General features: G+C 41.7%; 1 protein-coding gene across 1 annotated transcript in view; it reads right to left on the reverse strand.

Moving 5' to 3' along the window:
• LOC124613342 (hemicentin-2-like) overlaps positions 1–27,300 on the reverse strand; it is a 193,317-nt gene that overhangs the window by 95,157 nt on the left and 70,860 nt on the right. The window contains exon 7 of the mRNA XM_047142039.1: positions 17,121–17,278. Within this exon, the coding sequence (XP_046997995.1) occupies positions 17,121–17,278 (158 nt within the window). The remainder of the gene's footprint in view (positions 1–17,120; positions 17,279–27,300) is intronic.

Here is a 27,300-nt window from a genome sequence, read left to right on the forward strand (position 1 = left end):
GTAACCGAACCTTGGTCTCCTGGTTACTAGGCAAGTGCGTTGGCCACTAAGGCACTATGGCACAGCGGTACACACAACTGCACAGATTAACGTGTGACACCTCCCTACTAGATCCAAATTCTCACTGCCGTCCAAGTCTACTCTAAATTCCTCCTTACACACGAGTAGGATTGCCGAGGCTCCCCATGTTCTGCAATTGCACCTCAGCATTGAACATAAAGGAGGGATCCAGGCTGAAACCGTCCGTCCCCGGTACCTGAGTGGTCAGCGCGACAGAATGTCAATCCCAAGGGGCCGGGTTCGATTCCCGGCTGGGTCAGAGATTTTCTGCGCTCAGGGACTGGGTGTTGTGTAGTCCTAATCATCATCATTCCATCGACATCGACGCGCAAGTCGCCGAGGTGGCGTCACATCGAAAGACTTGCACTGGGCGAACGGTCTAACCGACGCGAGGCCCTCGTCACACGGCTTTTACATTTATTTAGCCTGAAACCCAGGTGCAGATACCTCTGCAAATGAAATCATACTTGTATGAGACGCCCTCCTGGGTTTCAGACTGCGTTCAATGCTGAGGTGCTATTACAGAACATGGAGAGCCTCCGCAGTTCTGTTCGAGTATAAGGGGGAATTTAAAGTACACTAGGGTGGCATGAAAACCTGAATCGACGAGGAAGGCATGCCATGGTAATCCGTGCTATGGTGTGAACACCTGTGTCACAGTGGCTTTGTGGCTAAAGCATCTGCCTTACAAGAAAGTGACCAGGTTTCGATTCCATATATATATGAGACCAGTAAAGTGTGTCATAATAATAACGAGTAAACCACCTATTTATGCTTAATACGTTTCACTGGGTTCTAATGAGGGTTAACTATGAATCCATGCAACATACGTTGATCCTCTCCTGATTTCCCTGCAGTTTGCTCCAGTTTTATAGCGATGAGGTTAGTATGTATACAATAGCAGCATCAGCCTCATGTGGCTTCTGGCGTTATGTATTAGACGCTGTATCTGTATTATGAACAGCAACAATTCTTATCACTCCCTTGGAATATGCCCGAAGATACTCCATCTGATGAACTCTTTCCGTTAACGACATGGTGTGTTCGATTAGCTAAAAAACTGTTCAATTCATTGACAAACCTGGACTGAAATTACATTCACTTTCCTCTGCTACTCGATTGTTTAAAACTTACCTCTTGTTTAAGTTTCTGCAGATTTTCAGGAGAATCTTTCGAGCAACATACGTGATTCCAGTTCAGCATCTATTTTTCTTCATAACGAAATATTTTATACTCTTAATATAGCAGTGAAATAAGTATGTGTATCTTCGAGATAGAAAAGAAGAGAAAACGAAGGTTAAAATTTATACATATTTTTTTCCGCTCTTCACTTAACAGTCACTGAAATTTAATAGCTGAAATCATTTTTACTGCACTAGTTTGTTACTTAGCGATTACAAATGACTAAATGAGGTAAAAGTCACAAAATAATAACCACATACTGCTAAATCAAAAGTAAGCGGACTCAAATCACAGAATGTTTTTGAAGACTGTTGTATACACGCACGATATAAATATTAAGAAATACTGTGATTGTTCTCATGTAGATGAATGTAACTTGAATGTAATATTCCAGCGTCGAATCTAAGTTTTATCGAATATCGGTGCCGTTATTTATTTAATGTCTTATTGCCGTTTTATGTACATTAACTACTGTGTAGAACACCACGCATGTGACTTACTTTATTTCCTATACAGTGGAAAAATGCGATAGTGAAGGTAGGGGCAGTATAAATAATGTACATCGGGTGCTTAGTTTACTATTTACAGATTTAATTTGCAGGGAAAGTAAGTAAATGCTGTGCATCGGTACTACAACGTTTTTACGTTACTGGAACTAGCTTCAGTCTGTTCAGTTCACATGATTAAGTAGCGGGATGCTTATTCACACAGAATTTCTCACATAACAGTACAGTGATCAAAAGCGTATCACATAATGGTCAGAAACTAGAAAGCCAATAATCTTCGACAAGCCTCGATTTTAAAACTGCTTGGCAACTTGTTTATAGTAAAACTGAATGTATTTAATATACAGTCAGGCGCTTTGGGAGTGGTAATTAACTAGTAGTTACCGAAATGAAATTTCTTGCTGCTTAGGCCTGAAAGTAACTCTGGTTTCCGTATCCAAAATAGCTGATTCATTCCCTGACCAACGCACGTTGCAAACGAATTCGCGCTGTTAAGCAAAGGTAGAGTTGGGGAAATAGCCTTACTATAGGAAACGATTTTTAAGTGACTGTATTAGATAACAGAGAAAGAAGTCTGTGTTTCATACAAAAATCATTTACGTTTTACCACTGTACTATCTTGTACGAGCAGTTAACTGGTAGGTCGAAAGAATTTAAGGGATTTCCACTTCAGTCTTAACTATCGTAAACGGCGGTGCTTTCATTTCGTTCTACTTCGTTTTGCTTTAAAAGGGTCGTTTAAGAGACAGGCTGCATTATTACACTTGCTGCGAGGGAACACGGATTCTCTCTAGACAAAACAAAAAATAAAATAAAATAAAATAAAATACGTAGAATCTTGTAGTTGACCTGACGGTAACCCTTCTGCAAACGATGCAGTTTCAAAATCCATTAACGGTTAACCTCAACTTAGTCAAATTATGAAACATTAAAATTGCTATAGGAACAGGAAAGTAGAAACTTGTTGGATGTTCAAGTTGATGTTTCATTGTGTAATATTTGCGTAATATTTCCTTATGGCTCTGTTTCCCAGAAATCACCAACGCTTTTCTGTTCTCTCACGCAAGTGTCATTTTATTTCTGTAAAACTACAGATATCGATAATGTCCGGACATTACTGTTTCAGGTCTAAGCTAATGGAAAAACTTCTTGTCTGTTGTCGTAGCTCTTCGTAGTATGTGCAGTGTAATACTTTACTTTCACGAGATGGATCTGTTTGGTACACTGATAACATGTTACCAGTAGAGTAACTAGGAAACCATCGTTTTCTTGCTCGAGGAACAATTAGTTTTGAGGAAATTAAGCTAAAAATGGAGAGCACAAATAAAGATTCAGGTAATATTTTACGCAATAACGAAAACATTTATGACTCTGCTATACGTTTGCCAAAATAAGTTGATATAAGCAATATATGGAGTGTAGATTAACAAAACACGCCCAGGTAACAAAAAGTGAAGAAAACCAATCATATGCAGCAAAGGGTCGATCTACAAAGTGGCACATTTACACTTCATTTGAGAGACCAAGGTGCTTTCCAAGTAATACTGTTGCATATGTTTCTAGTATCAAAGAGTTTTCAAAAACGACGAGATATATATAACGGTTCAGGTCTACAAAGGAACATGTAAAAATTAGTTTGAAATTACTGCGATAAAACTTTTTTTATAACTACTATGTCTTGTATTGGTTAAGAGCAACAATTAAAGCTGAATATAAATTACTAGAACTAAGAACAGTTAAATACTGCTTTGTATGACAATGAGTATTGTTTCGTAATGATAAAAATCAAAGATAAGGAGGTGTTTGGAAAATTGTTGTAAGGACTTATGGGACCAAACCGCTGAGGTCATCGGTCCCTAAGCTTACTTAATCAAACTTAAACTAACTTACGCTAAGGACAACACATACCCATGCCCGAGGAAGGACTCGAACCTCCGACGGCGGGAAGCCGGACGGACCGTGACAAGGCGCCCCTGACCGGTCGGCTACCCCGCGCGACATAAGGAACTGTCATCCTCACAATCTTAATCTCATAAAACACTTTTCTTTCCAATTCGATGATAGAGTATGACTTGAGGTGGTATCTTTGCAATCAAGAAGTTAAATATCGTTTCAACTCCAAGCCATAAGAAATGTAAAGGCACACTTAACCGCCAATAGAAATTACGTATTTAGTGTGCAAATTCTAAACCCTGTTTTCTTTCTAAAAACCAGGCTGCTTTTAGCCAAATGAATTATTTCAGCTGTTGCCTAAAGTACGCATTGTGAAACGATGGCCTATTTAATCTTACGTTATTTCTTACCTTCTATAGTTGCGTCACTTGTTTAACGTAGGAGTCCTAAGCGAGTTGCTTAGCGCGCATTCATGTGGTCTTTTTCTCCGTACCTGTGGATACTGCATTGCATATACGTACTAGTGGTGTATTCACATTGTTTCTAGGAACTTCTCTAAACCATCTTGGAGAGGAGCGGATTTTTTGCGTTCTGTGGCTTTTAGGCAACTTTCCACTCAGAGTCCGCTTGGTCGGTTCGTTGGGTCTATATGGCGAGGTCACCAGCCCTCTTGCATGAAATAAATGTAGACGATGGTGGTTGAAATCTATTAAAACAATAATAAATTCAAACACCGAGCTGTGTCAACAGTTATGAATTCTGAACTACCACACTGGTATAGTGAAAATCATAAAAGGCAATCCGTAAAATACAGATAAGACTAAGCAGAATAACTGCTGTTTATGGCATTTATAAAATACGAGTAGAGATACTCATAGGGTGCCATATTACTGTGGCTGCTCGACTACTTAGAAACGATGTGTGACCCAGCCACTCTCCAACATATTGCTTTGAGAAGGAACTCTGGCAACACTAAATCTTAAAATATTTGCCACACTCGTCGTCGTTTCAAATAGCGAGCAGATCCATTATAAACCTAGGTCTACTCTCAGGTCGTCATAGAAAGTTAAAATTTGGGTCGACATCCGTGTTCCACATCTTTGACACACTGGTAAGTCCTCCCGCGGTAAGAGATAGTCATGTGCAAATGTCCCACTCTTAGCCTTGTAAATGTTACATCCTCGGCTCGCCGTGGTCAGGAGGAGGTAAGCCACAGTCGCAATAAAGTAGTGTTTGTCAAAATTTCTTAGCTTAAGAGCCAATACTGGCGCTGTAGTGCGACATCTCGGCTCGCACTTAAGCGTGGGGAGGGGGTTGGGGAGAACAGTGGCCACTCAAAAAGAAATTCAATTTTCACTGAATCATTGTTGTTGATAGAGGCTTACCACTTAAACATTTTGAATCTTTGTGTTATAAAGTATCACACCAGTTATTTTAAAGTCAAAAAGCAAAATAATATATAGAAACTACGGGCATTTTTCTGAAGGCTTACCGATGGATCAATTTTTCGTACGTAAGCGGGTTCTGTGGTCCCATGCCATCGCAACAGGTCTCATAATGTGTTTCTGATTTCCGAGCTCGTTTTGTAAGCATCTTCGGACCCTAGTGTCTGAAGGAAGGAAGAAAGATTGGGTTTAACATCCTGTCCACATCGAGGTCATTAGAGATGGAGCGCAAGCTCGAATTTTGTCAAGGATGGGGACGGAAATCGGCCGTGCGCTTCCAAAGCAATCATCCCGGCATTTGGCTGGAGCCATCTGGGGAAATGACGGAAAACCTAAACCTGGATGGCCGGAAGCAGGTTTGAACCGTCGTGCTCTCGAATAGCAGTCCATTGTGGTAACCACTGCGTCACATCGCTTGTTCCTAGTATCTGAGACAATACTACGTGGCTCCAGCAAACCGATTTCAATCGGACTTCTACATTAGGCTAAATAAGGAAGAACAGAGATGATTTTAAATAATATAATTAATTCAAATTTGAATTTGTCACAAAGGGATAGAAGATAGTTTTGTAAGTAAGAGGGTTTGAAAGTCAGTTTTATATGTTGTGTTATGCGTGTTATTTGGAAGTAAGTTACTCTTATTGGAGTTACTTTCAAAATGGATTTAAAACAGTCTTGATCGCATTAAAATATTTACTTTCCTGACGAGCAGTGTGGCCACTTTTCCGAACGCACACCATGTTGGCAACAGTGATGCGCAGAAGAAACCATAAGACTGAAATAAAGGACAAGGACCTACATTTGTAGACCAAAAGCCACGAAAAGACACTGTTTAGACATAGATATCGTAGACTTACTACTCCTTATACAAGTGACTTAAAGAGAATAATATCAATGATTTATATCAAGCGGCCCATAAACAAAAACGTTTGGATTGGATTGGATTGTTTGGAAGAAGAGACCAAACAGCGATGTCATCAGTCTCATCAAATTAGGGAAGGACGGGGAAGGAAGTCGGCCGTGCCCTTTCAAAGGAATCATCCCAGCATTTGCCTGGAGCGATTTAGGGAAATCACGGAAAACCTAAATCTGGATGACCGGACGTGGGATTGAACCGTCATCCTCCCGAATGCGAGTCGAGTGTGCTAATAAAAACGTTTTTTTTTTCTAAGAAATAACTGAAGAAACCTCCTCTATCACTCTCACTGACAACACTGGCAGTGTATATCAGAACTAGTGTAACCAGTTCTCGGCAGGCAGCAACACTGTTCAGGGGAAAAAAAAGAAAAAAAAGTGCAACGGCCACTTTAGCCGTTCTTGGCACGTTACCTCACCTTCCCAGACCGATCTTACTATTCAGTGATAAGTTACAGTACATATATTAGAGCGCTGTTTAATTAATAACAGTAATTCCAATATGAGACACGACCACAAATATTTACAAAATATTTTTGATATTCTACTTTTACTCGTTGCACTTTATAACAACAGCCTTAACTTAATGTCATATTACTTGCTCCATACATGTACCACATTTGAAGATGGCCTTCTTTATACTGCACAGACGCGAATACATGTTACTTCCGTTTAAGCATTTATACAATAGTAGATGATCGATGCCAGTTGCCCACGCTGAGTAACTGGCAGCACTGGAAGCAAAACAGTAAAATATTACCCCTCTCACTACTGCTAACCCCGCAGTGGTCGCGCTACACATGACTCTGCCCCTGCCGTAAGTGGAAACCCTTGCCTAGCTGACGACCGAATTCCCCAACATCAAATTAAATTAAGCACATCTTATAATATTTCTGTGTCTCTAAGTATCTTTGAATGTTACTAAGCAACAAAAATATTCCTTTAAGAAGCTCTTAACATCACTTGAGGTTCTCGGATCCCACTGTTGGTTGCTAGAAACACATTATTATAAAATACGGCTGAGAAATGCGGCCAACACTGGATTCGACTTACATGCATCCCTTGAGCCGCAATTTGACGACCACTGCACTAGGGGTTTCATTGGCCACAGCTTTTTGCTCCTGACTTCCAGCCACTGAGACCCTACCAACGCACGGCCTTTCGGGTCACGTTTGTATGTAGAGTCCGAAAGCGTGCTTGTAACTTGTGCGAAATGATTTGTTATGTAGAATGTATACTCTTCCCAACCAAGCGTAGGTTTGTCTCAGAATAACAAATCAATCGTTGAGAATTTCGGTGGTTTTACCAGTGAAACTTCCTGGCAGATTAAAACTGTGTGCCCGACCGAGACTCGAACTCGGGACCTTTGCCTTTCGCGGGCAAGTGCTCTACCAACTGAGCTACCGAAGCACGACTCACGCCAGGTACTCACAGCTTTACTTCTGCCAGTACCTCGTCTCCTACCTTCCAAACTTTACAGAAGCTCTCCTGCGAACCTTGCAGAACTAGCACTCCTGAAAGAAAGGATATTGCGGAGACATGGCTTAGCCACAGCCTGGGGGATGTTTCCAGAATGAGACTTTCACTCTGCAGCGGAGTGTGCGCTGATATGAAACTTCCTGGCAGATTAAAACCGGGCGTGAGTCGTGCTTCGGTAGCTCAGTTGGTAGAGCACTTGCCCGCGAAAGGCAAAGGTCCCGAGTTTTAATCTGCCAGGAAGTTTCATATCAGCGCACACTCCGCTGCAGAGTGAAAGTCTCATTCTGGTTTTACCAGTGTTTGGGTGACTGCGAGCTCATTCAAATCCACGAGTCCTGGTGGTGTTAAGATTTTGTTGTCAACGTTTGTCTTTACTGTTCGTTATTGTTCTCAATGAGTCAAAATTTGTTTTCCAAAATTACACTGTCTACGAGCCCTAGAGGAACTACTGAATGTATTGAATTGCGTAAAATCTGTCGATATCAGCTAAATCACTTCTTAATAACCCTGTTGGTCATTCATTCGCGAAGCTTATCCCTGTTCAAGCATTTTAAATGGCTATATGCTTTGGTTTTCCATTTAATTATAAGATCTGAAATTGACTATAGGACATTATAATGCGTCTTACTGCGTGACAGAACTGAAGTCTTCATCACACATCCCAGTTCATAAGGCATGCATGGCACTACTCTTTATTTCAACTGGGAGTCGATGGTACTAATAAAACCGTTTTTGCAGGTGAGTCGAGTAGTGAGAACAGATTCAAATGGGAACGGAAAGGTGGTTGAGCAACCAGGTTTCGTTCCCGTAAAGCGCCACGTTCGTGAAGATGCATTCACTTTTGCGGCGCTCAGTAACTTGTTCATGATAGTATGTAGATGAATTCTCTCATATTTATAGAAATACATATTGTCAGAGTTTTGCTTCTGTAATCGTTTGAATTTGTCACATAGCAGTAACTTTGGTTTCTTTTGGCATTAACAATTTTGCGGTTTTGGATTAGATGTTAAATAGCCTTATGAAGAATTACACCACAACAGTCATATTTCTAATATTCCGTTTCCGGAACACTCATTTTGAGAAAATTGTAACTTTAAATTCATTTCAGTTTTACACGTGAGCTTCATAATGGTTACAAGTAACGAATAACCAGTCGGTATCTTCCAGTGATGACTGATCTATGGGACGGAACGGGCTTTATTCTCCTTAATTTTCTGAATAGTAACGAATGGTTCATACAGCGGCAGCACAGAATCTTTGAGAAACCGTTAGGAGAAGAGACTGCACAAGAATACATTCGAAGACAAAAATAAAGAAAAAACAAGAAGGAATTATGCAAATGGGACGGAAATCGGTAGATATGATGTGCACGCCCAGAGAAACAAGTGAGTACAACTTCAGAAAAATTGTAGGATTTGCTCAAGAGACGGAGCTTTATCAACTAAGCAAGTCAGTAACGCTTTGGGTACCTTTGACCCTTATTCAAACAATCAACTGATTGAGTTGACAGAGTTGTGGAATGTCCTCCTCAGGGACGTCGTGCCGAATTCCGTCCAATTGGCACATTGGATCGTAAAACTCCCGGACCGATTGGAGTGGCCTGAGCGTGATGTTCCAGACATTCTCAGTTGGGGAGAGATCCGGTGACATGGCTGGTCAAGGTAGGGTTTGGAAAGAAGGAAGACAAGTACCAGAAACTGTCGCTGTGTGCAAGCGGATATTATTTTGCTGAAATCTAATCCCAGGACGGCTAGCCATGAAGGCGACAAAACAGAGCGTAGAATATCGCCGACGAATAGGTGTGCTGTAAGGGTGCCGAGGATGACAACCACAGTCGTGCTGCTATGAAAAGAAATGGCATCTCAGACCGCTACTTCTCGTTGTCTGGCCATATGGTGAGAGACAGTCTAGTGTCGCACCATCATCCGTGATTTCCCTAAATCACTCAAGGCAAATGCCGGGAAGGTTTCTTTGAAAGGGCACAGCTGACTTCCTTCCCCGTCCTTCCCTAAACCGATGAGACCGATGACCTCGCTGTCTGGCCTCCTCACCCACAACAACCCAACCAACCACCATCATCCGGGAGTCTCCAGAAACGTCTTCTCTGGTCATCGGCGCTCAGTTCGTAGCAGGACTTATCACTGAAGACAATTCTGCTCCAGTCAACTGCATTCCAGGCCAAATATGTGATTGGGGATGCCCCAGACATCGGTGTGATTCCAACGCGACTGTTCCCCCTCATACAGCCCGACATCCAGGAATGGTGGTCTGGGTGCCATTTCATTTGACAGCAGGACCACTTTGGTTGTCACATGCCGCACCATTAATAAACAGCGGTACTTCGACTACATTCTATTTCCCGTTTTATTGCTCTTCATGGCAAGTCATCCTGGGATTATATTTCAGCAAGATAATGTCCACCAGAACACAATGGGACTCTTGCACTTACCGCACCCTCTCTTAGCCAGCAAGGTCGCCAGATCTCTCTCCAAATAAGAACGTTTGGAATATCATTGGCAGGTCCCTCCAACCAGCTCGGGATTTTTGACGATTTAATGCACCAGTTGGACAGAATTTGGCACCACATTCCTCAGGAGAATATCCCGCAACCTGTCAATCAATGGCAAGCAGAAAACCTGCCTGCACAGGGTCTAGATGTGAACCGACACGTTATTGACTTAGTTAGTTTGTAACGCTCGGTCTCCTGAGTAAATCACACAATTTTCCTGAAATTGTAATCAATTTTTTTGTCTGGATATGTGCATCACACTATCGATTACTATTCCATTAGCATAATTGCGTCGTGGAGCCTTTTTTTATTGTTTTAGATTGTATTTCTGGGCAGTCTCTTCACTTTGTGAAGGGTAGGTTTACCGTACTCCTCTGGCCACCAAACATTCCGCATGTGAACCCAATCGACAATCTATCTCTGGGACCAGGTCGATCGGGCTGTACGCACCGTGGATTCTCAACCTAGGAACCGAAGTCTGCAGTCCACGGCACTGGCTCATCACCCTCTTCAATACCTTCCAGTGCCTCACTGACTCTCTTCGACCACATCTCGCAACGTTCCGATGACTATGCAGGCCTCGACAGGTGGTGACATTAACGTGCCTGGACAGTGTAAACGTAGCAGTGCAGCCAGCACACGCTCCTAATTTTCAGACAAAATCTCGTTTTGTTGCTAAGAAATTAATGGTTTTGCGCTTAGGTAAAGTTCAGGACCGTTTCAGAAAATACAAAAATGTGTATTCAACGGTTGAGTCTAGACGACGACCACTTACACTGAGATTTATATCTTCGTAGCCCCTTAATTTTCGCACTTGCAAATGGTAACTTTTCGCCTCATAAATTTAAAGTCTTTTCAATAGAGCTTGCTGGGAAAATGGCTGTAATAAGTTACATGTAAAGCACATTTTTTTTGTTTGCGCAGCTAAGATAAATCAAAGAAGACAGCACGTAATTTTCACAGATAGTCCTTGTAACGACCAGAGAAAGTTCCAGGACTCAGAAATAGTCTCAATGATCTGTATTGACTCACATTGCACTGTCGATTAGAAATAACATGTAACAAGTGTTTGCAACCTCTGTTACCGCTGCCTATAAACTTTTTGCAGTTTTTACAAGAGTTATTCACATAGTATTTGCAAATTTACGTCGAGTTACGTAATAGTGTATTCATGGAATACCTTGTAATTGGAATATTAATTCTAATACAGTGTAACCCAGCGGCGGAAAACTTTATCAAGTGACTTGGTCGCAACCAGTGTCCGGAGAGACTGAAGGACGAGCTATTACGGTGAAAGAACTCGTTTAGTATTGCGTCTTGAAGATCCTTGTTATTATTTTATGAATCCGTTTGCAGTAATACACTTTTTAATAAGGGACGTAGAATTGAAACTTTTGTAGCATCGGCAAAAGAAGTTGAAAACGCAAAGTGAGGAAGGGACACGGTCACTCGGTGTGCAGCTGCTACGGCACTGTCTGATCGCCTTCTGTGCGCCTCTTCTGGCTCTGCCTCAAAAGGAAGCTTTTAGTTGAGAAGTGGGCCGCGTGCTTTTCTGTCGAAATACGGGCTTTGTTCGTGTGTCTGCGCTAAGGGATAAAGGGAGGGAAGACAGCGAGCGGGCAACCTGCAGATAGCTGAAGTGCGCGTCTGCTGAGGAAAGCGTCCCACTGCCTATAGAACCGTCGAAAGCAGTACTGCCAGGGAGTACTTTCGCAGAGTCCTTTTACAATCAGACGTTTCTTCTAAATTCTAGCGGTTTCTATCAAAGTCAGCTGACACTGCTGACAATAACAGTCCTGTGAACAAATAATTTTCAACCTGCAAACTTACAAATGTAATCTATTGTTCGATACAATCGTAATAACTTGAAACACTCAGGTTCGACCGCCATCAGCTGTCCTCAAACCTTAAAACACATGTCCTGGTTTAGTCTCATCTCGTCGGAAAACACATCGACAGTGGTGAGGTTTGCCAATGCCGCGAAACCCACCATTTCCTTTGAAACTGTAAATCTATCTCGGCAGTGGGTGTGTATTTGTCTTCCCATGAAAAGTGAGTAATCTGTGGCTAGTTGTCAATCACAATGGAAACTGCCACGTGGATATCAATTACAAAGGCACCAATGCTGTCGCAAGGCAGTACCCGTCACGATATGGAAATCACAGATGGAAATCCGGTCCGTCTGAAGATGACCCTGAAAAGTTTCGAAAACAAGTTAATGGAGTAAACTAATTTTTAAAACGTGCGTGGTTGCAGTTTTCGGTATTTGTACTGAAATCACCATGTGACTGTGCCGGATACATAATTATTTTGAAGACAATCGATTACCGTGCGTCTCCAGTTGAAAAATTTATAGTTGCTGCATTCGGACAGCACACTTTGTAGAGGTTAGGCTGGCACCTATTGTACGGATAACTAAAGGCATGTATGAATTTAGAGTACCGTAGCGACAGGATTTGGTCAAATGTTCTCTCTTCAGAAGTTACATCGGATGATGTGCACCTGAATTCCATTGATTCAACTATTTATATGTTGTGCCGCATGTTAAATGTTGTTATTCAAAGGTCTCCTTTAGTTTTGATTCGAACATCTTTCTTGTTATTATTATTGCAGAAAATGTTTGTTTCTCGCCACCATCATTACCTTTATCATCATCATTATCATCAAAATCTTCCAATAAATAACAATCACTGCTAACAAACGGCTCCTCTAAGTTTTCAGTGCCATAAGGGTACTATGGATAGCGTAACGAACTCAATACCACAGCGACGGTAGACATCCACCATAGTATAACACTTTTGTATTCCTACTAGCTTCGCAGGTATGAGAAGTCTCAAATTATGTAAGACGAAATGAAGTCATTATATTCAGATCGTTAAGATAGACGCAAATTTAATTGTAATGGAGGAACGACATTTAATATTAGGACAAGCAAGAGGAGAGGAAACAGTAGGAGAAATCGTCTCGGCGAAGGAAATCAATGGAGAAAAAGCCTGGTAGTGTCTTACACATATCCCAATGTAATCCTTACAAACATCTCACATACGAATTATGAAAGAAGTTTGTACACGTGGAGGAAACCAGCAGAAGCTTGTAACAGTGTTGACTAAAAAATCGTATTCGGAATTCGGAAGGTATCCGGGATAAAATAAATGGAGCGAATGGGTCTATAGCTCTTCCGTAAAGCATACCGCAGTTTTAAAAGCCGAAAGGCACGAAAGGTAAGTGGTAGTCAAGTAGGAAGTGAGGCAACCTTGTAGCCCATTCCCGTGTTTATTTTGGAGAACAAATTATGGTTCAGGGTGAAGAAATAAGAACTTGGATGTTCGCTGTGGGCACGGAAATTATGTCAGAGTCGGCAGAATATCTGGGAAATGAGTTGAAGTCAATGGAGAGTGTCATGAGAAGAGATTCTAAACTGAATATTAACAAAGCTGAAACAAGTGTAACGAAATGTAGTCGAATTAAATGAGGTGATGATGACGGAATAAGATTAGGAAAAGATAAATTAAAAGCAGTATATGAGTTGGGCAGCAACATAATGACGACGGCCGAGTAGAGTGTGTATAAAATTCAGACCGTCAGTAGCAAGAAATGTGTTTGTAGGAAAGAGATATTTGTTAACAGCTATTACCAAAATTTATAAGATGGATAATCTTTTATAAAAAAGATATTTATCTGATGCGTGTCACAATGGCCCTCATGTCGCGTCCTTTACACGTTTCTGACAAATTGTAGGATCTGTAGCGATCTTAACCCATTTCTCGGCAATATAATTCCTTCTAGGAGCGCAAGTCCAGAAAGATTTACAGGAGAGCTTCCTTGCAGTTTTGAAAGTAAGAGAAGGAGGTTGGCAAAATTGAACCTGTTCTGGCGGCTCAGGAGACGTGCCGGCATTCTTCTATAGGTAAGAGCATTGGCTGTGTATGGCGAGTTTCCGGCACGTAGAACATGATCACGGATGGTTAGATGTCTTACTAAAGGACCGCGGAATAACTGCTTGAAGCCGACCTCAAGGAACATCACTTTCGGTCCCGGAGAGATATGGGAACACATGAGGCAATAATGACCATGCTACTTATCATAGAAGATAGGTTGGCGACAGGCAAATTTACGTTTGTAGCCGTTGGAGATTTAGAGAAAACGTTTTACAATATTTATTGGATTGTCTGAAATTTTTATGGTAGTAAGGATAAAATACAGGAAGCCAAAGATTATTCACAATTAATAAAGGAGATAAGCTGTGAGCATTGGTGTAGAGGTAGCATCTTTGATTCATAATAAAAACATCGTCGGTCCCGCGTTCGATACCCACCACCGCTTAAATTTTGATTAGTATTCAGCACTGGCGGCCGAAGACATCGGACATTAAGAAGTCACACTCATTCTGCCAACGGTCTTGTCAGGTATGGGGCACTGTCTTGCCCTTGGGGTGGGAAACTTCCCCTAACGGCAGAAGACTCAGCAGTGATCAACGGCATGAGGATGCAGAAGGCAATGGAAACCACGGCATTAATGATATATAACGTGAATCCACAGGACATGTGGTCTGTAATTGAAAATAGTGTCATGATGATGTCTCCATTGGCAAAAGATTCCGGATTAGTCCCCCATTCGGATCTCCGGGAGGGTATTGTCAAGGAGGGGGTTACCACGAGAAAAAGATTGAATAACCAACGAAAGGATGACGTTCTAATAGTCGGCGTATCTCAGAAGTTTCAAAGTGATGGGGTAGCTAGAAATCTGAAAAGGGAACTGCAAAGGATCAATCTTGATGCAGTAGGGGTCAGATAGTGAAACTGAAAGAAAACAAGGATTCCTTGCAGATGAGTATAGGGTAATATCAACAGCAGCAGAAAATGGTATAACGGGAGAAGGATTAATTATGAACAGAATGATAGGTCAGAGAGTGTGTTACTGTCAACAGTTCTGTGGTGGTTTATTCTTATCAGAATATAAAGTAGACCAACAGCGACAACAATAGTTCGGATATACATGCCGACGTCGCAAGCTGAAGACGAAGAGATAGAGAAAGTATATGACGATAGTGAAAGGGCAATACAATACGCGAAGGAGTTGGAAATAGTCATGGGGGACTGGAAAACAGTTGTAGGGGAAGGGGCAGAAGAAAAGGTTACAGGAGAACATGGGCTTGGGACGAAGAATGAGAGAGGACAAAGACTAATTGACTCCAGTAATAAATTTCAGCTAGTAATAGCGAATACTCTATTCAAGAATCACCGGAGGAGGAGGTATACTTGGAAAATGCCAGGTGAGATAGAAAGATTTCAATTAGATTATACCATGGTCAGACAGAGATTCCGAATTCAGATATTCGAATGTAACGTGTACCTAGGAGCAGATATAGATTCAGATCACAATGTAGTAGTGTGAAGAGTAGGCTGAAACTTAAGAGATGAGTCAGGCAGAATCGATGTCCAAAGAAGTGAGATACGGAAGTACTAATGAAAGAGCAGATACGCTTGAAATTCTCTAAGGCTGTAGACACAGCAATAAAGAATAGTCCACTAGGCAGAACAGTTAAAGAGGAATGGACGTCTCTAAAAAGGGCAATCACAGAAGCTGGAAGGGAAAACATTGGTACAAATAAGGTAAATGCGAAGAAACCACGGGTAATAGAAGAAATATTTCAGCTGATCGATGAAAGAAGAAAGTACTAACATGTTCAGACAAATTCAGGAATACAAAGAGAAGTCGTTGAGGAATGACATAAATATGAAGCGCAGGGAAGGTAAGAAAAAAGGCTGTATGAAAAATTAAGAAATCGAAAAAGAAATAACAGTCAGAAGACATCTCTTAAATTCTGATTCTCATACTGGATCCCATATCTCATCTAAATCGACTCCTTTTCCTTCTTCTATCACATCAGACAAATCTTCACCCTCATAGAGGCCTTCAGTGAACTATTTCCACCTATCTGCTCTCTCCACTGCATTTAGCAATGGAATTCCGATTACACTCTTAATGTTACCACCCTTCCTTTACTGAACGTTGTTTTGACTTTCCTATACGCTGACTCAGACCTTCTGACTGTTGTAACCCTTCAGGCTTTCCCGGCGATCTAATGACATCTTGGTTTGTCGGGTGTTCTGCCGGATATCAGCGTCGTACTTGCACGATATTTCGGTCACGTAGCTCGTGACCTTCATCAGGTGCGACCTGAGACTCAAGACTTAAGACTCAAAACAAAAAAAGAGGAATAAGACTGCAGTTATCAGTGAACGGGAAGCGGTAGTTGAGAATGAGAAGAGAATGTGCCAACGGTGCAGCTCATCCACTGTTCAATCTGTACATTCAACAGGCTGTAAAGGAAACCATGGAGCAATTTGAAAGGTAAATGAATGTTCGGGGAGAGGAATTAAAACGTTTAAGGTTTGCCAGTGATATTCTACCGATACTTGGAAGGGTAGTTAGATAGAATCGCCAGTCTTGAGATTATAAAACCAGCATCAACAAAGTAAACCAAGGGTAATGGAATGAAGTCGAATTAAAACAGGCAATGCTGATGGGATTAGATTAGAAAATGGCACTGAAAGGCCGGCTGCAGTGTCCGAGCGGTTCTAGGCGCTTCAGTCTGGAATCGCGCGACCGCTACGGTCGCAGGTTCGAATCCTGCCTCAGGAATGGCCGGGTATGGTGTCCTTAGATTAGTTAGGTTTAAGTAGTTCTAAGTTCTAGGGGACTGATGACCTCAGATGTTAATTCCCATACTGCTTCGAGCCATTTGATTTGGCACTGAAATTGATAGATGAGCTTTTTTATTTGCCAGAAGAAAACTGGTTATGGTAAAATTGGAGAGGCAAAAACAGCGTGTCTTATTGTGTCATTCACACTAGAATAAGAAGCCGATTACAAACAGGCGTAGGCGTTTGTTCACTGCCCACGACGACCGTTCCCTGAGTTTGCTGGGCGGGTGTTGATTTACTTTACGATTGAACTTACTGTAGACAGAGTATAGAAAAACTGCTAGTGAACTGACGCTTCCTTTTGGCGCACTAGCAATGGCACTGCTGAGGGCTGTTGAGGGCTTTCAATGGAGATATCAAATTGTAGGTAATAAATAATTATAGTCAGACTATCTACACTGAAACGCTGGAATGTGGTCCGTACCTGCTGGAAGGAGAGAGTGTCGGGCAAGGGTCGATCCCCCAGCCACCAGGTGATAAGAGCAGACGGCCTGGACCCCTCGGCTCGGCACTCTATGCTGTGCACGCGACCGGCCGACAGCGGCTCCTCTGGTGGCTCAAGTTGGACGTTGGTCACCCGCACTGTCGGAACAAAACACACACACGCTACGATGCAGACTCTCGTCGAACAGACACGGTAAACTAGAACACTACTCCAGCACGCAGCTACACTCAGCAAGGCAGGTTGTGGTTAGTGGGGAAGGGTGCTTCTCGCAGCTCTATCATGTACACCATTTCCATTGCTACTCACAAAAGGTGTTTGAGGAGAAAAGCCCAACGATTTAACTAAGAGAGGCGTTCAATACGTAATGCAGCACACTTTTTTATGAAAACAGTCGGTTTTATTCGGGATTCCACTACTGGTCTACGTCAGAGCCAACGTCTTGCGACATCAGCAACCTTCTCATCATTCGCGTACTGCTTCCCGTGGAATGCATCATTCATTGGGACAAATAGATGGAAGCCGGGAGGTGCGAGATACGTGCTGTTGGATGAACTAGGAAGAACAGTCCAATGAAGTTTTGTGATCTCCGGTCACGTATGCGGACTTGCGTGAATCCTTAGGTTTAATTGTGATCCGTCCATCACCTCGAATGAGAGTGTCCACACGTTCCAGCACTGCAGCTGTCACAGCTGTGCGCGGCCAGCCGGCAGGCGCGAAGTGGAACAAGTTTGCGCGACCTTGTTGCGATGATGAGGGACGGCTCTTCCTACCGCTCAACGTGCTTTTGTTCACTGCTAAGTCTTCGTACACATTCTGTGCTATGAATATCTGCAATGCTCCGGTTTTGTCTAAATAAAGCTCTCTCTTTGGAATACACCTCCGTTGCGGAAGATATTTTTGGCGGCTATGTACAACGAATCCACGTATCGGAACCTTGTGGAACTGTAGGGGCTGAAACAGAAAATTTCCACAATGTCCCACAACAAAGTCTTCAGTTTTTCAATCGAAATTGGCGGAGAAAAATTACATTGGATTATTTATTGAATGCGTTTCGTATACAGTATATGTTGCACATGCCCGGGGCTCCCCCGCTATCAACTGCCCTGCAAAGTCCTGTATTACTGGAGAAAAATAAACCGTTACCAGTTCTGACATCAAGATGGAACTTAATTTCCTTCACGCAGTTACAGCAGTTCATCAGAATTTCTAACATGACAACGTTTCCATCCTCGTCTGTAACTGCCGCGCGGGGTAGCCGCACGGTCTAGGGCGCCTGGCACGGTCGGTGGGGCTTCCCCAGTCGGAGGTTCGAATCCTCCTTCGGGCATGGGTGTGTTTGTTGTCCATAGCCTACATTAGTTTAAGTTAGATTAAGCAGTGTGTAGGCTTAAGGACAAATGACCTCAGCAGTTTGGTTCCATAAGACCTTACTTCAAATTATCGTCTGTAATTATTTTTATTACACTCGTGTGTGCAAATTTTAGCTATTATGTGATTATAGTGGCATCTTAGACGAAATAGTCCAATAGTGGTGGAAGCAAGAAAAACTGATTAATGGAGATGCCAATTGTAAGTTCCAAATCTCACATTTGTCAGAAGAATCTTAAAACAATGTATCTCATTTTGTAAATACCGGTAACTTATTTGTACCCAGAAAAATGAGAAGGTATTCTGATACCTCAGAATTATGCTGCTCACCTCATCACGGCAATAAAGTAATGCGACAAATCTGCAAAGGAATGATTTACTACGAACATTCTAAAATTTGTGTTTCAAAATGCCATTAAGTCTGAGACAATAAGTTTTGCTTGTGATACTACAATCACAGAAACACTGCGGAAATATTTTAAGCAATAAAACTGTAGACAACAAGAACTAGTCATAACCAAAATTTTTTAGAAGGGAATTACAAAATTTAAGTGAATAAAACTCTCACTGTATTTTGTTTCTTACACAACGAGATTCTTGTGACCAGATACTACGAAGTTTACTCTAGAACTCACTGTGCTATTGTAAATGGAATTTCAGCATCTTCAACTGGCCTTTCTGTTCTGCAACTGAAAAAATGGCTCCGTCTTCGGATGAAGTATGGCAAGACATAGATCAGCAATGGCCTTTCGGACACATTTATCTGTTCTTCTCTTTCAGAGCGAGAATTTCTTAATAGCTATTAGAAACGCAGTAGTGTGAGACACTTTGATCTTACTAAATTTGGAGATATTATACACCTGCGTTGAGAACACTGTTCCACCAGCATTTTGAAAATCAACTGTATGCCTTAGAATTACATGGAATGTGTTCATAGCTTTACTGACTAAACAATCTTACGTAAATCTTGCGAATAAAAGACATTGACGCGTGGCACTTAGAACTGCATACGAAAGGACTGCTTGACGCACAGACCAGTAATGAATGTTTGCACGATTTCCTCCATGATGTGGCAACTGGAACAACTCTTGGGACATGCAGCAGGGTACAGGAAACCCAACAGCACTGTAAAGGGTTTGTGACGTTGAGACGTTGGGACGTTTGACATTTTCACTCTTCGATTACAATAGATAGCGGAAATGTTGTCGTATCAGAAAATAATACTTAACAACCATGTTCATGTGTTAGTGCAGTATCAAAATAACACTATAAATAAGATGAGGACATTAGGCCTACTGCCATAAAATTGTATTTCGAAGACTGGAGGAATACATTCGTAGCTATTCTGCTTATTTACGTAGTACAAATTGACACGAGGGTTTTGCTGACATAATCCTGTTGCACTTTAATCTGTGTACAAGGTACGTGTGCTACAATATTGGCCATAGAGTTAATTTGTCTTACATCACTAACAGTGGGCGAATTAAACTGGTTTGTTGATATAACTTTGTACCACTTGTAAGCTGTGCTGTATCAGTTTATAACCAGTTTGGTGACCATTTAGACATATCCGCCCGCAACAGCGGGTAGTTTTCAGCTCTGCATGTCCGTAATTCTAGAGATGGCAAAAATCTGAAAAAGTTATTACCACGCCCTAAGTAGGTAGTGCACAGAAACGATGCTTCCTTTTCTGTATTTACAGACTTATTATTAGTAAGTAGGGGATTTTATTTTCCATGTGAACGGATCTGATAAGGGTGAACTACAGAGTGTACTTTTAAAGTCGTCAGTAGTGCTGACTCTGTAGCATAAAAATGGCTCTGAGCACTATGCGACTTAACTTCTGAGGTCATCAGTCGCCTAGAACTTAGAACTAATTAAACTTAACTAACCTAAGGACATCACACACATCCATGCCCGAGGCAGAATTCGAACCTGCGACCGCAGCGGTCGCTCGGTTCCAGACCGTAGCGCCTAGAACCGCACGGCCACTCCGGCCGGCTCTGTAGTATAGATAATAGTTTACCCGCTTCATCTGGTAAGCAATCGTCATCAGAATCACATCCACCTTCTTTCTAGGGTCACGCGTAGCAACCATCATGTGTATAACTCGTTCGCATAAGATGAACGCAAAGCTGAGTTCAAGGGATATTTCATTTTAGGTTGCTGTGGCCTATTGCTATAAGAAACTACGATTGTTACTGTTTACAAAAAGGTATCGCCAACCACGTAATCTAAAACTAATGGATATTTCCCTCTACTTATGTGCAGCATGTTACATTTAATTAAGCTAAGGATCGTTCCCACTTATTAAAAATGGTTCAAATGGCTCTGAGCACTATGGGACTTAACTTCTAAGGTCATCAGTCCCCTAGAACTTAGAACTACTTAAACCTAACTAACCTAAGGACATCACACACATCCATGCCCGAGGCAGGATTCGAACCTGCGACCGTAGCGGTCACGCGGTTCCAGACTGTAGCGCCTTTAACCGCTTGGCCACACCGGCCGGCCCCAGTTATTACTTTGTGAATCTTTTTGCATTTTGATTCTGACGTTCTTGTAGCCAAAATCACCCACTTTATTTTGAAATGTCGTCTCCTTCCAGCTCCCATTTCACCCCAAGTCTGCGGCAAAGCAAAGAACGACGTGAAGAAGAAAAACGTCGTACTTGGCGGTTGGCATGCGATACTTCATCCCAATTTAAGACAAAAGTGTATCTAGCAAAACCTAGTCCCACCAATAGGTTTAATAGAAATTCGATTTAAAAAACGAGGTTCTGGCAACGCTGTAACTGCACGCCACATGGCCAAAAAACAGGTAATATGAACTCTAAACTAACTGTTCCTTTCGCTCAGTGAGACGAGTCAATGACATGTACGAGTCGCTTTTGCACTATTCTTTTTGTGGGTAAAGTATTATACTGTATCGAATACGCACATTCACAATGCTATATCTTGCGTGTTTCTCCCTGTCACTGTTACATTTATTTTAATATTAAGACATACCATGAAATTCTTACAGACGTAAACGGTCACTATGTTTCGTCCATGACACAGATGAAGCTAACATAAAATAACAGTGAATACAGTAACCTCTTCTGTATCCGACGAGATACAATAAAACACACACACACAACAAGTAGGCTACACTAGACTGACATTATGCTACGCACAATAATTCCATTCTGTATTTTGACGTCCAGGCTAGTCTTCACAGAGCCGGTATGTACATGTACCAGCAATGTTCACTTTATAGAAGATTTTGAAAGCGACCACCTTGCATTTGCAAACACTTCGTCACTCGAGAGTGAAATTTTCACTCTGCAGCGGAGTGTGCGCTGAAATGAAACTTCTTGGCACACAGTTTTAATCTGCCAGGAAGTTTCACTTCGTCACTCGTTCGATCGTACTTTGCTGGACCCTACGCAACGCAGCGGCATCCAGTATTGCTGAAGCGGCATGCACATGAGCTATAAAGTCGTGTACATCCATTGGTGGAATACAACAATTTTTTTTCTTTACGTGTCCCCACAGATAAAACCTCTTTGATTAAGGTCCGTGGAACGTGGAGGCCAAAACATGGGACCCTCCTCGATCAATCTGTTTCTATGGAAACGCATCGTTTAAAAGTTATGCACATTCATTCCAGTGTGTAATGGTGCACCATAATGATCAGCCTTAGCTGTCGCCGAACACCAAGTGAAATGTTTTCTGGTTCGCCTGGCAACGTATACGATAAATGGGCGCATTCAGATTGTCTGGGAATAAGTATGGCGCCAAAAGCACTCTTCCCACGATTCCAGCCCACAGATTTATTCCAAAGTGTTCCCGAAAACCATATTGACGGATGACATGCGAGTTTTGTTCTGATCAGTAATGGATGTTGTGGAGGTTGAGTGAAGCTAGATTCGTCCGTATATACAATGCATCAGCGACCAACATAATTGGTTCACGCAGACTATCTGTAACTAAGATGTCACCACTGCAACCATCAACTGCCGACTTGACAGTTGATGTTTTGAGTGCTGACATCACAGTTACAGAGAGTGTGCATAAGACAGTTATGCTGGCTACTGATGCAGAGTATATATGGATCGTGACTGAACCTTCAACATCAACTAAGGACTGAATATGGCGCACTGAAGCGCCGAAACTAGTAGCTGCACAATCAGATTGTAGATGTTTCATTTTCTTACAATTGTGAACGGCCGTGGTCCCCATGAACTCCAGTAAAAAGGATGGACATACAAAGAAAAGGAAGGAAATCGGCGGTGCCGTTTCAAAAGAATCCTCCCGACATTTGCCTGAAGTGATTTAGAGAAATCACGAGAAACTTAAATCAGGATGGCCTCCCGAATGCAAGTCCAGTGTGCTAACCATTGCGCTACCTCGCTCGGTATGACTATATGAACGATCTAACAAAATATTTAAGGGCAGTGGTAATTTGAACAGAAAGGAAGAAACCATGAAGTTCTGAGATCTAAGGACAGTGGCTTTGCAGAATCTTTAAATAAGTTTTTGTCCTTGACAGATGATAATCAATAGTTATTTTATCCTTGGCGGATGACAATCGATGGTTAAGTTTTATCTCTGACAAAAATTATCTCGGCTGACCACATGTAAACTCGGCCAAACCCACTTTACAGAGTACTGATGGCGCTCTCCGACGTCCGACTTGCCAGTCGGTAAGACTCATCGTTGCCAGGAGCATCGATATGCATTAATGAAATACTCTCGGGTTTCAAGCGGAGTCAAGTGGTTAAATGCGCACGAGCTTTCGGCAGTGATCTCCTCTGACATTGTCAAGTAGTTGACAACGGCAGAGGAGATCTCTGACGAAAGCTCGGGGGGAGTTAATCACTTTCCGAGGATTAAAACTCAAGAATATTCTAACAGGAATCCTATTCTGATTTCGATATCACTTCAGCAACACCTCAGCTAACTATTCAGTCGACTGTGCATCACGTAACGGTTCATGGCACGTGACATACGCTTCAGCAACCCAAATCAGTTACGAATTGTATATATGAAGGCATGTTTCGTCAGGCCAACCACCGAGATTGGCCGAAGCTAAGACGTCACTGACAAATACATTTACGTTTAGCATTTTTAGCCAGAAAAAGGTGTTGTTAAATTTGCTATTGCAGGATTTACAGAAGAAGAGGGTACTCTCTGATTAATTTTAACTTAGTGAAATTGACCCATTACCTGCTCCTTGTCGTCCTGGAGAGCTTCTGCCTAGCTACTGAGATGTTCTAATTCCCCATTTTTCTGCTCGAGACTGATGTTTGAGGTTTGCGATTACTGCTTGAGAATGACAGACGATCTAAATCAGCTAATACCACAGACAATAAGTAGGTCATAGTCTGTGTACACTACGAGGGTCGGAACTTAGGCAACTATTTATTCATAACCGATACAACGGTACAACGGTATACTACGCCTTCCACATCTCTGGCAACGAGTTCTACGCAACGCTGGTGACTACTTTGAAGAACAGTAAATGATGCAAACATGTAACTCTTTTGTATCGGTTGTGAATAAATATTTGCCACTATTTAAGTTATAACCGTCGTATGGTCTCATTCTTATAATATATTGAGGCTGTGGATCCCCACAAGAACAAAACTCAAAAGACAAATGATGGCGTAAAAATGACTATAAAATTTCAGAAATTTGTGAGTTACTAAGCCCCACAAAAATAAAGACGAAACCAATGAGCCTATTTTTGTAAATATAGACCACGTTACCATCAAGGGATTAAAAATTGGATCAAATGAAGATTAAGAAGGTTACAGGAGGACTAAATGCAGAATTATGGACATTTGAGGGTCCAATATTAAATCAGAGAATTATGAATTTAATTAAGAGATGTAAGATTTCAAGATCCTGTTCGTAGTCAAGTTATGCCTACGTTTAAAAAATGTTCTAGAAACAGGTGTGAAATTTTCAGTGGAATAAGTGTTTCGAATAGAGGATATGAAGCATATGTAAGAACATTAAGTAAAAAAGCGCGAGCCATCACAGACATTTTATCATTAGAAGAACAAAATAGCTTTAGAAAGGGACGATTCTGTACAGTTGCCACATTTACAGTTAAGCAGAAAACAGGAAAGTAAAAGGAATAAAACTTTGAAACTCATATAGCTGTTTTTGTTTATGAAGAAGCATTCGACAGAATGGTTCAAATGGCTCTGAGCACTATGGGACTCAACCGCTGAGGTCATTAGTCCCCTAGAACTTAGAACGAGTTAAACCTAACTAACCTAAGGACATCACAAACATCCATGCCCGAGGCAGGATTCGAACCTGCGACCGTAGCGGTCTTGCGGTTCCAGACTGCAGCGCCTTTAACCGCACGGCCACTTCGGCCGGCATTCGACAGAATAAGCGGGGAAAAATTATGTGGAATTGTGCCCTGAAGTGGAAGGTGTAGTAAAAAAATACACACAAACCGACGTGAAAGGTAGGGTTGTAGCTTACCTCGTATGTTGTTTACAATTTATATACATGGTCTGATTAGAGAGTGGATGTTTAGAATTAAGGGAGTTACTTGCATTGCACCAAAGTTTACGCTTAACACGATGCTGTTTGCTGATGATGAGACTATTACAAATAAAACTAAAGACGAGGTGCAATTGACAAAAAGGAATTTAGCGCTATTGTATAACGTAACCACCGTCGAGGTTACAACAGAAGGAAGTTACATGGGGATTATAATTTTAACAGTACTATTATTAAAACAGAGACTATGGCCTTCAAACATAATTATACTGTTAGAACCGAAATTTTAATCAGTAATACTTTATTGTAAGAAGTCATGGGTTTTAATTACTTAGGAACGTAAGTCAGTTATTGGTATGAAAAGGATTTTTTAAAAAAATTACCCACGTTCCAGGAAACATTAAGTTCAATAAATAAACGCCTAAAAATCAAAGCTGGAAAAGAAAAACTAGTAGCGTTCTATAAAATAATGGACATGGCTGCTTTTCTCTATGAGTCTGTACACTGAGTCTATAATGCAAATGCCCGTAACGGGAAAACATAGCGCCGAAACCACACAAGCTACACTACGGAGTTTTGGAAGAAAATCATTTGGTCATACGAGTCTCGTTGCACACTGTTTCCAATTTCTGACCAAATGTACGTCCCACCAGTGCAATACAGCGAGGGTTTGGTGATGGGAAGCTATATTGTGATATTTCAGGGAACACATGGTTACTGTGCAAGGTCGCATTACGTCCAAGGATCATGTGACCTTTTGGATGATCTGGTACTTCCAATGTAGAATGTTTGTTTCGCAGTGGTAACCCTACGTTCTCACAGCTCGCGTAGTTCAAGTCTGGTTTTGTGAGCACGACGATGAATTGTCGCAACTCCCCTGGCCACCACCGTTACCAGATCTCAATATTATCGTGACTTTGTGGTCTTCTCTGGAGAGAAGGTTGTGTGGTTACTATCCAGTTCCATCATCGTTAACTGAATTTGCCACTTTATTGCTGGAAGAATAGTATACGATTCCCGTGGATGCCATACAGTCGCTGCATTTATCCATTCTGAGACGTCTTGGTGCTGCTTTGAATAGCAACGGTTTTCCTGCACGATATTGGGGATGGTAATGCGATGTGTTATTGGTGTTTCCATAAATTTGTCCACCTCCCGCACAGGCCGGAGAGAAGAAGATATCCAGGAAGTCCAAAGACACGATGGTCACACATGAAGCCAGGACATGGGGAGCAAAGGAAGAAGAAGATACAGTAAGTTCAAGAACATCTTGTCGACCTCTGTTCACTAGTCTGGGTATTCTGACATAGGCCTCTCAATATGTATATTCCTTATTGTCGTTTCTTGTTACCAATATTAGTTTATTCCCAAGCATAAGCAGCTTTCATTAGGTTAATACTTGGCAGAAATCAAACGTGCATTTGGATCGGACTTCCTCAACTCTTGTGCAAAAAGGTGTGCAGTATACTGCTGCATCCATTTCCAATAATCTGCCACTCGAATTCAAAAATCTTACAAGGAGGGCGCCAATTGTGAAATTCAGATTCGATTCATACTGTGCATAATAAAAGCTCATGGCCAGAGGTGTAATGTGGCAAAGCACCAAGATGCACTTCTCAGCCGTTGTCGAGAAAATCGACAATTAAAAGAAACCGTTGCGGTGAAATACTCTCTACGCTTAATAATTTTCTACTTCGACGTGGCGCAGCGGTAAGCGCTCGGGTTCGTAATCCGAAGGTCGCCGGATCGAATCTCGCGCCATGCAATTTCTTTTATTATTAGTTTTTTTGTAATTCAAATGTATACACACACACACATGAAATAAATCCAATCCATCGACCACCACCAATTGTCTTCTCCGATTTTTGCCGATGTGATACGATACGCGTGGTATGCACCAAACCTGACGAACGACAGAACAATTTTTCAGAATGTCAATCGGGTGTGTTTCCCAACAGATAATTTAAAAACAATTGTTCTTGTAAAAACGCATCGTTTATCAGATGTGCTCGATGTCGTGCTGTTTTCTGCTTCCCATGTTTCTATGATAACTATCACTCTGGTTCGTGCGATACTCCAGCTACTTCTGGGCAGTAATTGTTAATTATGTGCGAGTGTATACCGAACTTATCAGTAAATTGTATCCACTTGAATATTATTTGTGACATTGTGTTTTATTTCAAGTTTTATTTTTCCACGACAAACGACTTTCAACAACTTATTATATGCATAATTGTAGCAACTGATTGCCGTGTGTGTGTGTGTGTGTGTGTGTGTGTGTGTGT

This window comes from Schistocerca americana, chromosome 4, assembly GCF_021461395.2.
Source record: "Schistocerca americana isolate TAMUIC-IGC-003095 chromosome 4, iqSchAmer2.1, whole genome shotgun sequence".
NCBI lineage: Eukaryota > Metazoa > Arthropoda > Insecta > Orthoptera > Acrididae > Schistocerca > Schistocerca americana.